Source organism: Balaenoptera acutorostrata, chromosome 10, assembly GCF_949987535.1.
Source record: "Balaenoptera acutorostrata chromosome 10, mBalAcu1.1, whole genome shotgun sequence".
In the NCBI taxonomy this organism is placed as follows: Eukaryota; Metazoa; Chordata; class Mammalia; order Artiodactyla; family Balaenopteridae; genus Balaenoptera; species Balaenoptera acutorostrata.
The window spans coordinates 47,811,853-47,824,289 of NC_080073.1; the positions used below are offsets into that span (position 1 = coordinate 47,811,853).

The 12,437-nt window shown below is 42.1% G+C and overlaps 1 protein-coding gene across 2 annotated transcripts in view; it reads left to right on the top strand.

Annotated features, from left to right (window-relative positions):
• The window catches only part of TCAIM (T cell activation inhibitor, mitochondrial), a 39,093-nt gene extending 37,100 nt beyond the window's left edge, over positions 1-1,993 (top strand). The window contains exon 11 of one of the 2 annotated variants that reach the window (XM_007193479.3): positions 8-1,993. In XM_007193479.3, coding sequence (XP_007193541.2) covers positions 8-248 — 241 coding nt within the window. In that variant the 3' untranslated portion in view covers positions 249-1,993. The remainder of the gene's footprint in view (positions 1-7) is intronic. The other variant, XM_028161670.2, reaches the window with a different exon arrangement.
• The last annotated feature ends 10,444 nt before the right edge of the window (positions 1,994-12,437 follow it).

Genomic DNA, 12,437 nt, shown 5'->3' on the forward strand with positions numbered 1-12,437 from the left:
CTAACAGGTTGAAAGTCATTGAAAACGAATTGATGCAGGCTTCCACGAAGAAATTTTCTCTGGAAAAGTTTTATAAGGAGCCCAGCGTTTCAAGTATACAAATGGTGGATTGTTGTAAGAGACTTCTAGAACAATCACTGCCTTATCTACAAGGGATGCACCTCTGCATTTCACATTTTTACTCTGTTATGCAGGATGGAGACCTTTGTATTCCTTGGAATTGGAAGAATGGAGAAGCCATTAAATAACACAGAAATCTGTATTTTTTTTAAAGAGATAAGAAACTGCTAAACTTATTTAAATCCACAATTTGATGTAACAGTATTACTGACGTGTTACAAGAAAAAAGTTTCTAACTGCTGCTTTAAAAGTAGACTTTTAAAAAATTAATTTCTATTAGGAAACTTGTTTAAAAAAGGTTTTATCTCCCAATCTTGTAGTGTTTCTTATCTGATTGGCAGGACTGGCTGAAAAGATGTTAGAAAGAAAGGATTCTACAGGGTGAAAGATATATATATATATATATATATATATATATACACACACACACACACACACACACACACACACATATATATATATATTTTTTTTTTATGAGTGAATGTTGGTAAGTATAAACAGGTCTCATTCAGTATAGCTCTAGAGTTGCGGAACTCATTTCCACCTGTAACAATTCAACGTGTGACTTTATAGTTACATCCCATGTATCGATACGCACACCTGTATTTCGCAACCAATTATGGACAGTTTGAGTCCAAAACAGATGACTGATGGGTAGTAAAAATTCGTTAATCAAATTTTGCCTAAAGAGAGAGTAGATGGGAAAAAGCAATTGAATGAACGAATGATATTGACATTATCATAAGCTGATACAGTTTGTTAAAGCATTTCCGGTAACAGAGAATTTAAAGTTTTCCTATGCATTAAGATATTCTAACTGTTGGTAGCCTGTAACCAAGAGACAGTGAATTTTTTTGAAACACTGAATGAGGTGATTCATTTGTTTCAAGGACAAACACTATCCAGAAAAATCCTTGTTTCTCAAAGAGTTCCATCAAGTAGGGCCAAGTTTAAAATGATTCGGACCATTCAGGATCTGCCACCCCTCTCAACCCCGGTCTTCCAATGATTAGCACACTGGTTAGAGCCCCTCTGAGTCACCCCCTGTACATAGTTGTGTGGACTTTCCTGGACCCACCACCCAGCCCAGCCCCAAGCCCTATAGACAGACACAGGGCTTCTCTCTGTGGATATTTCCCTTAGGATAATATTTTTAACCAGATCCAAAATCCTCTTCAGCTTGTTTCTCAAGAGTACAAGGTGAATCCAGGTTTGTAACAACATTTTTGAGGCTCTTACTGCTGAAGAAATAGGAAAGGAATTTTTTCCATAGTGCATTAGAAAGGGAAGGAGATGTTAAAAATGATTCTCGAAGCATATTTTAAATTTATCTAAAACGCTGATTACTTGAACGCTTTAAATTCAAATGTGTGTTCGAATAAGTATTGATTTGTAATTATTATAGTTTGTGCGTATCACCGCTTTTAAGCTGTGCCTAACAACTGTACTTAATTTTTTTTTCTCATGTAAAAATGTTGTTGCCTATAAAAGTTTTCCAGAGCCAAATGATGGGAGTAAAAAATTCTTTAGAGGTTACATAGGAAAATTTATTTGAGGGAATTCCCTGGCGGTCCAGTGGTTAGGACTCCACACTTTAACTGCCAAAGGCGAGGGTTCGATCCCTGGTTGGGGAACTAAGATCCCAAAAGCCATGCAGTGTGGCCAAAAAAATAATAATAATAATTTATGGAAAAATATGTTTGGATTATGCCATTTCTAAAGTCAACTAATATAGAATCCTCAGTAATATGTTTTGAATTGGACTTTGTCTCAGAACTAATTGTTATATAATAAGTAATACGTTAACCAGATAATTGTTTTCTCATTATTCATTTGTTAATAGTTTACAACTATTTCAACATAAAGGAATCTACAAAAAATTGGTGGCCTGTTTATGCCTGTTTGACTTCCTCTTCCAATCTAACATAAAAGTTCTGGAAAACTCTCTCCCACCACTGAAAACTAGGACAGGATGAGACCCCTCTAACCTCAAAGCCTTGGGTCAGAAATGATCTCCGGAGGGACCTGAGCTCCAGCCCCAGGCCAGAGCTCTCCCAAGGAAGAACCAGGCCATGAGCTTGCCTGGGGGCCGTACCCTCTGCCCAGGCTGTCCAGTCAGGGAGGCGTATGTCCAGAGCCACGTCCGTCCACAGGACAGGTCTCCCCAGGCCCTGCTTCGTCCTTTCTCTCTTCAGAGCCTCTGCCTCCAGGCAGCCTCCCTGAGCTCATGAGAGGGGCTATGGGCCTTGAGGGGTGGACGGGCGGGCAAGGGGAACCAGGGCTGCCTCAGGAGCCAGCTCACATTTGGAACCTCTAGCCCACCCCTCCCTTGGCCTCAGTCTCCCCATCTGTGAAACATGCCCATTCTTGGAGCTCCTTCTCACCCTCAGTGAGTCTGCCCCAGGAAAAGAGAGTCCTCCCTTGGATGGTCCTTGGCCACCAGCCCAGGTGCCTCTTGCTGCTTAACAGCTGGACGAGGAAGAAGAGGAGGAGGTGGGGCAGCCGGTGACCAGAAGGAGCAGACCTGGGTCAACGCCATGGGACCATCTTCCCTCCACACCCCTCCTACTGCAGCCTGGTTCTACTGGTCACTCAAAACGCTTCCCTCGTGGGGACATGCCTTTTACAGAGAACTTTAGGGATTTTTTCCCATAAGCTGACAAATGCTGCATATAGGGAAAATGAGGCCCCAAATAGTGCAGACACTTGTGCAAGGCCCTTCTGCCTGCTGCAGGCTGAAGAGGTGGGATTAGAACCCAGGAAACCCCAGGGCTGGGAGGCATCTGCACAGACAGGAGCACCCCCACCTCTGGGGGAGTCCACCCCCAGGTCAGCGCCAGGGCTTGACAGGATCACAAGGCAAGCAGTACAGCCCCATGGGGGCGGGGACCATAGCAGAGACAGTGACCTTGGGGCCAGGCACGTCAGTCCTGGCCATGATGGTGCACACGGGTCGGCGGGGGGCAGAGCTGACTTTGCCCGACTCTGGGTACTGTTGTGAGAACCGGGAGGGGTGGCACCCCTCCTGCTCCTCCCGAGTGACCTGGCAGTGCCAGTCAGCCTTGCCCCTCCAGCCAGACTGCTCGGGCAGCCCCCGTTGTCCCTGCTCAAGCTGGGCCAGGGTGTGCACTGGGCCCCCGCAAGTGCTTATAAGTGTCATTCTGTAAGCAACGTTTGCACACGACTGCCCTAAAGTCCATCATGGCAGTTCACGTGGGCGGAACTGGCTCAGCACAGGGCGTGGTGAGCCACGTAGGGAGGGGGCCATCGGATTTCACCCTCAGAATCTTTGGGGGCTTCCCTGGTGGCACAGTGGTTGAGAATCTGCCTGCCAATGCAGGGGACACGGGTTCGAGCCCTGGTCTGGGAAGATCCCACATGCCGCGGAGCAACTAAGCCCGTGAGCCACAACTACTGAGCCTGCGCATCTGGAGCCTGTGCTCCGCAACAAGAGAGGCCGCGATAGTGAGAGACCCGCGCACCGTGATGAAGAGTGGCCCCCGCTCGCCGCAACTAGAGAAAGCCCTCACACAGAAACAAAGACCCAACACAGCCATAAATAAATAAATAAAATAAAATAAAATAAACTTTTTTTTTAGAAAAAGAATCTTTGGGAGGCGGTCAGTTTTTCTTTCTGTCACTACCCCAGGCACTGGCCTAGACCTGGTGTCAGTTGGTACAAGGCAGAGGCTTCCAGGTGAGCAGGGTGAGCAGAGAGGCCTCAGGAAGAGCCCTGGGACAGGGAGGCAAGCCCAGTACCATCCATGCAGACAGCGGCCCTGCTAACTCACTTCATCTGCACCCAAAAAAGGCAGGATTTTTAAAGTTTGGGATAAATCTTTCCTAAGAGACTTCCTGATCTTTTCCTTTCTTCTCAGTCATTCAGTGAGAACTTGGGCAGCACCTCCTGTGTGCAGACACACACAGCACACAGGAACATAGCAGGGCCTGAGCCTTTCAGGAGCTGGACGCTGGGCATCATTCAGCCTTCCCTGGTGTATCAGCGTCCTGTGGCTGACATAAATTACAAACTGGGCAGGGCTTCAAACAACAGAAAGTTATTCTCTCACGGTTCTGGAGGCCACAAGTCCGAAATCAAGGTGTCAGCAGGGCCACAGTCTCTCCAGAGGTTCCTCCCTTCCTTTCTTTGCCTCTTTCAGCCTCCGGGGGCTGTCAGTGTTCCTTGGCTGGTGGCCACATCACTTCAATCTCTGCCTCTGTGGTCACAGTGCTTCCCCTTCCGTGTCCTCTGTGTGTCTGTCTCAAAACACTCCTGTCTCATCTAAGAATGCATGTGGGGGGTGGGGGAGCGTAGATCAAGATGCTGGAATAGAAGGACGTGGAGCTCACCTCCTCCCACAAATACATCAAAAATACACCTACATGTGAAACAGTTCTCACAGAATACCTACTGAATGCTGGGAGAAGATCTCATAATCCAAAGCTGCAAGAAAGATCACCGTATAACCAGGTAGGACAAAAGAAAGTAATTGGGACAGGACCTGCACCCCTGGGAGGGAGCTGTGGAAGAAGAAAGGTTCCCTCATCTTGGGAAGCCCCTTCACTGGCAAGGAAATCAGCCGGGACAGAAAGGGAGCTTCAGAGGCTCAGAGGAGAGTAGAGCAGTCAGCTTGGGCAGGCAGGACAGAGACCAGCACAGACGGTCCTGGCCACCTCGCTGCACCCCCCAGCCCAAGTCATGCATCTACTGGTGCACACGGGGGCTGGGTGCTGAAACTCAGGTTTCAGCAGACAGACCCAGGGAGAGGACTGGGGTTTGCTGCATGGAAACAGCCTGAAGACACAAGAATGTGGTCCAGGCCGCAACCGGGGGTGTGTGCAGGACAGAGCCTGGGTCCGCCACAGAAGCCCCACTGTTAACACACGGCAAAGGGAGGGGCATGTCCCTGCCACAGCAGCCTCATTCTTGGTGTGCTCACAGTGGGCACGGCTCTGCTGCTATGAGCTCTGGGAGCACACAAGCGCAGCAGGTGGCCCACACATGGAGGTGGGGCTGAAATCAGAGCCAGTTCCCAGGGGCTGTTTGACTATGTAAGGACAGCACCTGTGGAACATCTGTGTGGATTACTGGTGCTCCATGGCTGGGGTGGGCCTGGCATTAGCAGCAGCGGGCTTTGCAGGTGCACACACAGAGGCAGGGCAAGGGTCTGTGCTGATTCCATAGCTCCCACAGTAGGTCCAGGTGTGTGACTACAGCAGGTCCGGTGCCAGACTTTGGCAGATCTGCGCCTGTGGCTTTGTAAGCACAGTGCCTGAGAAATACCTGGGCCAATTGCCAGAGTTCCCATGACTGAGGCGGGGCTGAGGGCAGTGCCAACAACAGTGTACTTTGTGAGCGCACACAACGGGTGCTGGGCAATGCCGTAAAGCACACTTCCCAGTGGACACCTATTGCAGAGGAATACTCAGCAGCTCTTCTCCCAGTGGGAGCACTCCAGTTTCACCTACCTCACACCATAGCTTAGAAATAGATCTGGAAGCTGCTACTCTGACAGCTGGGGAGCAGACCCTGTCACAGGGCAGTGACAACCACAGAGCAAACAAGAAGCCCCACTCAACATCCAGTGCAGGCTCTGGTCATCACAAAAACAATCACAACCCCTATCCAGGGGATAACAGCCAGCACACACTGAGGAAAGACATGGCAGGCATCCATACTAAAGACAGCCCTCACACCAAAAATATTAGACTCACACAGGCTACACAGGGATGCTCCCACATAAAAACAGCCCTTCAGGACCAGAGTAGCTAAGTGCTACTCCTAAATTCATAGAGTCAAAGAAATAAGTAAAATGAAGAAACTAAGAAACCACTCCCAATTAAAAGAACAAGAGAATTTCCCTGAAAGAACAAACAATGAAACAGACCTTTCCAGTCTACTAGACCCCGAGTTCAAAAAGGAGATAATAAAAATACTGAAGGAATTAAGAAAAAGCTATCAATAGAAATGCAGATCACTGTAACAAGGAACTAGAAACTATAAAGAGGATCCAATCAAAATTAGAAGACTTTGCCAAGATGAAAACCAAGTTAAAGGCAATGGATAGCAAACTAAATAATGCAGAAGAACAAATAAATGACCTGGAAGATAAAATAACAGGAATCACCCAATCAGAAAAACAGACAGAAAGACAAATGAAAAAAAAAAATGAAAGCAGTATGTGAGACCTCTGGAATAATACAAAGAGAGCCAACATACACATAAAAGGGATCCCAGAAGGAGAAGAAAGAGAAAAGGGGATTGAAAATCTATTTGAAGAAATTATGGCTGAAAACTTCCCAAATCTAAAGAAGGAAACACATATACAGATACAGGAAGCACAGAGAGTTCCAAAGAAGATGAACCCAAACAGACCTACATCAAGACATATTATAATCAAAATGGCAAAATTTAAACATAAAGGGAAGATTCTAAAGGCAGCAAGAGAAAAACAGAGTCAATTACAAGAGAACCCCCTCCCCGCCATAAGGCTATCAGAGGATTTTTCTGCAAAAACTTTGCAGGCCAGAAGCGAGTGGCAAGATATATTCAACGTCCTGAAAGGGAAACGAGGATACTCTACCCAACAAGATTATCATTTAGAATACAAGGAGAGATAAAGAATTTCTCAGACAAGCAAAAACTAGAAGAATACAGCAATACTAAACCTATCCTAAAGAAATATTGAAAGGTCTTCTCTAAACAGAAAAGAAGCAAGAATCTATCAGAAAGACAAAATCAAAATAGGAAAGTAAATCACTTAAATAAACCAGTACATAGATTAAAATAAATTTTTTTTGTGAAAGTGATTACAACTACAATGAACAGCAAAACATGAAGATGTAAAAGAGGACATCAAAAATCATAAAATGTGGGAGAGGGGAGTAAGAAAATGTAGGTTTTTTTCTAGACTGTTTTTGAGCTTATATGACTACCAGTCTAAAGAAAGTAGATACAATAATGGGTTAACATATTTGAAAACCAGGGTAACCACAAATCAAAAACATACAATAGATTCACAAAAACCGAAAAGAAGAGAACTCAGACATAGTACAAAAGAAAACCATCAAACCACAAAAGGAAAACAAAAAGGAAAATAAAGGAACAAAGAAGAAATACAAAATCAATTGGAAAGCAAGATTTAAAATGGCAATAAATATATCTCTAGCAATAATTACCTTAAATGTCAATGGACTAAATGCTCTGATCAAAAGACACAGAGTGACAGATTGGATAATAAAACAAGAGCCTACAATATGCTACCTATAAGATACCCATATAGATTGAAAGTGAAGGGATGGAAAAAGTTATTTCATGCAAATGGAAATGACAAGAAAGCAGGGGTAGCAATACTCACATCAGACAAAACAGACTTTAAAGCAAAGGCCATAAAAGAAGGACACTATATAAAAGAATCAATACAAGAAGAGGATATTATACTTATTAACATATATACACCCAATATAGGAGCACCTAAATACATAAAACAAATACTAATGGATTAAGGGAGCTATTGACAGGAATACAACAATAGTAGGAGACTTTAACAATCCACTGACATCACGGGAGAGATCTTCCAGACAGAAAAATCAGTAAAGCAACAGAGATCCTAAATGACACAATAGAACAGTTAGACTCAATTGTTATTTTCAGGACATTACATCCCCCCAAAAAACAGAATACACATACTCTTCAAGTACACATGGAACATTCCCTAGGATAGGCTACATACTAGGACACAAAACAAGCCTCAACAAATTTAAAAGGATAGAAATTATTTCAAGCATCTTTTCTGACCACAGTGGCATGAAACTAGAAATCAACAACAGAAAGAGAAACAAGAAAAAAGTTATTACATGGAGACTAAACAACATGCTAGTAAAAACCAGTGGGTCAATGATGAAATCAAAGAGGAAATTAAAAATACTCGAGACAAATGACAATTAAAACACAACCATACAAAAATCTATGTGATACAGCAAAAGCAGTCCTAAGAGGGAAGTTCATAGCGATACAGGCCTTCCTCAAAAAAAATAAGAAAAATCTCAAATAAACAAATTAACCTATCACCTAAAATAATCAGAAAAAGAAAAACATACAAAACTTAAAGTCAGCAAAAGGTAGGAAATAATAAAGATCAGAGAGGAAACAAATAGAGATTTTTAAAAAATAGGAAAAAATCAATAAAACCAAGAGCCAGTTTTTGAAAGCATAAACAATGTCGAAAAACCTCTGACAAGGCTCACCAAGCAAAGAGAGAGGACCCAAATAAACAAAATATGAAATGAAAGAGGGGAAATAACAACCAACACCTCAGAAATACAAAAAACAATAAGAAAATATGATGAACAACTATATACCAACAAATTGGACAACCTAGAAGAAATGGACAAGTTTCTAGAAACATACAGCCTGCCAAAACTGAATCAAGAAGAAATAGGTAATTTGAACAGACTAATCACTAGAAGTGAAATAGAATCTGTAATTTTAAAAACTCCCTGCAAACAAAATTCCAGGACCAGATGGCTTCACTGGGGAATTCTATGAAACATACAAAGAAGAAGAACTTATACCAATCCTTCTCAAACTCTTCCAAAAGACTGAAGGGGAGGGACACTCCCAAAGTCATTGTATGAAGCTACCATCACCCTGATACCAAAACCAGACAAAGACACTACCAAAAAAGAAATTACAGGCCAGTATCTTTGATGAACATACATGCAAAAATCCTCAACAAAGTATTAGCAAACCGAATCCAACAACACATAAGAAGGATCATATACCATGATCAAGTTGGATTCATACCAGGGTCACAGGATGGTTCAACATACACAAAACCAATCAATGTGATACACCACATCAACAAAAGAAAAGACAAAAACCACATGATCATCTAAAATGATGCAGAAAAAGCATCTGATAAAATGCAACATCCATTCATGATATAAACTCTTACAAAAGTGGGCATAGAGGGAACATATTTCAGGATAATAAACGCTCTTTATGACAAACCCAAAGCCAATATAATACTCAACAGTGAAAAGCTCAATGCCTTCCTTCTAAAATGTGGAACAAGACAAGGATGCCCACTCTTACCACTTCTATTCAACATAGTATTGGAAGTCTTAGCCACAGCAATCAGACAAGAAAAAGAAATAAAAGATATCCAAAGTGGAAGGGAAGAGGTAAAATTGACATTATATGCAAATGACTTGATACTGTATGTAGAAAACTCTATGGACTCCACACAAAAAACTATTAGAACTTATAAATGAATTCAGCAATGTAGCAGGATACAAGATTAACATACAGAAATCTGTTGAATTTCTTTACACTAATAAAATATCAGAAAGGAAAAGTAAAAAACAATCCCTTTTAAAAGTGCATCTTAAAAAAAAAAAAAAGAAAAAAACAAGCCTAGGAATAAACCTAAACAAGGAGGTGAAAGACTTATACACTGAGAAATATAAAACATTGATTTTAAAAAATTGAAGATGATTCAAAGAAATGGAAAGATATCCCATGATCTTGGACTGGAAGAATTAATATTGTTCATACTACCCAAAGCAATCTACAAATTTAAGGCAGTCCCTATCAAATTACCCATGACATTTCTCACAGAACTAGAATAAATAATCCTAAAATTGATATGGAACCACAAAAGACCCAGAATTGCCAAAGCAAAACTGAGAAAAAAGAAGAAAGCTGAAGGCATTAAACACCCCCCACCAGACTTCAGACAATACTACAAAGCTACAGTAATCAAAACTGTACAGTATTGGCACAAACACACACATATGGGTCAAAGAAACAGGATAGAAAGACAAGAAATAATGCCACACACCTACGGTCAATGAATCTTCAACAAAGGAGGCAAGAATATTCAACGGAGAAAAGACAGTCTCTTCAGCAAAAGGTGCTGCGAAAGTTGGATAGGGCCATGTAAATCAATGAAGTTAGAACATTCCCTTGCACCATACAAAAAAATAAACTCAAAATGACTTAGAGACTGAAATATAAGACATAACATCATAAAATTCCTAGAAAGGAATACAGGCAAAACAGTCTCTGGCATAAATCGTGCTAATATTTTTTTAGGTAAGTCTCCCAAGGCAAACAAAATAAAAGCAAAAATAAACAAATGGGACCTAATCTAACTTAAAACCTTCTGTGCAGCACAGGAAAGCATAAACAAAATGAAAAGACAACTTGTGGACTAGAATAAAATATTTGCAAACAATTTGACTGAAAAGGCTTATTTCCAAAGTATACAAATAGCTCATACAACTCAGTAACAAAAAGACATGATACAAATAAACTTAGAAAACAAACTTATGGTTATTAAAGGGGAAAGGTGGTGGGGAAGGATAAAATGGGAGTTTGGGATTAGCATATACACACTACTGTACTTAAAATAGATAAACAGGGACTTCCCTGGTGGTGCAGTGGTTAAGAATCTGCCTGCCAAGGCAGGGGACACGGGTTCAAGCCCTGATCTGGGAAGATCCCACATGCCACAGAGCAACTAAGTCCGTGCTCCACAACTACTGAGCCTGTTCTCTAGAGCCCATGAGCCACAACTACTGAGCCTGAGTGCCACAACTACTGAAGCCCACTCACCCTAGAGCCCACACGCAGCAACTACTGAACACACGTGCTGCAACTACTGAAGCCCGCACGCCTAGAGCCCGTGCTCCACAACAAGAGAAGCCACCGCAATGAGAAGCCCGTGCACCACAACAAAGAGTAGCCCCCATTCGCCACAACTAGAGAAAGCCCAAAGGCAGCAACGAAGACCCAACACAGCCAAAAAATAATAAAATTAAATTAAAATTTTTAAAAATAAACTACAGCAAGATATCACCTCACACCAGTCACAATGGTGATCATCAACAAGTCTACAACAGTAAGTGCTGGAGAGGGTGTGGAGAAAAGGGAACCCTCTTGTACTGTTGGTGGGAATGTAAATTGATACAGCCACTATGGAGAACAGTATGGAGGTTCCTTAAAAAAACAAAAATAGAACTACCGTACGACCCAGCAATCCCACTACTGGGAGTATACCCTGAGAAAACCATAGTTTAAAAAGAGTCATGTACCACAATGTTCATTGCAGCACTATTTACAATAGCCAGGACACGGAAGCAACCTAAGTGTCCATCGACAGATGAATGGACAGTGAAGATGTGGCACATATATACAATGGAATATTACTCAGCCATAAAAAGAAACGAAATTGAGTTATTTGTAGTGAGGTGGATGGACAGAGTCTGTCATACAGAGTGAAGTAAGTCAGAAAGGGAAAAACAAATACCGTATGCTAACACATATATATGGAATCTAAAAAAAAAAAAATGGTTCTGAAGAACCTAGAGGCAGGACAGGAATAAAGATGCAGACATAGAGAATGGACTTGAGGACACGGGGAGGGGGAAGGGTAAGCTGGGACGAAGTGAGAGAGTGGCATGGACATATATACACTACCAAATGTAAAATAGATAGCTAGTGGGAAGCAGCCGCATATCACAGGGAGATCAGCTCGGTGCTTTGTGACCACCTAGAGGGGTGGGATAGGGAGGGTGGGAGGGAAACGCAAGAGGGAGGGGATATGGGGATATATGTATATGTATAGCTGATTCACTTTGTTATACAGGAGAAACCAACACACCATTGTAAAGCAATTATACTCCAATAAAGATGTTAAAAAAAAAAAAGGAAAAAGAATTCAAAACAGGGCTGACATTCAGGAAGCCAGCTTCTTAAGGTACATTTTCCTCACACTGTATTAAAAAAAATCACATGAAAAGGTGCTCAACATCGCTAATTATTGGAGAAATGCAAATCAAAACTACAACAAGATATTACCTTGCACCATTCAGAACGGCCATCATCAAAAAGTCTACAAATAATAAATGCAGGAGAGAGTGTGGAGAAAAGGGAACCTTACTACATCTTGGTGGGAATGGAAATTGGTAACAGCCACTATGGAGAACAGTATGGAGGTTCTTTTAAAAACTCAAACTAGAGCCACCATATGATCCGGCAATCTCACTGCTGGGTGTATATCTGGAGAAAACCATCATTCCAACAGACACATGCACCAGAACATTCATGCACTATTTAAAAGAGCCAAGACAGAGAAGCAACCTTAATGTCCACTGACAGAGGAATGGACAAAGAAGATGTGGTACATACATAGAATGGAATATTACTCATCCATTAAAAAGTACAAAATAATGCCATTTGCAGAAACATTGATTGACCTAGAGATGATCGTACGAAGGGAAGGAAGGAAGTCAGAGAAAGACAAATATGA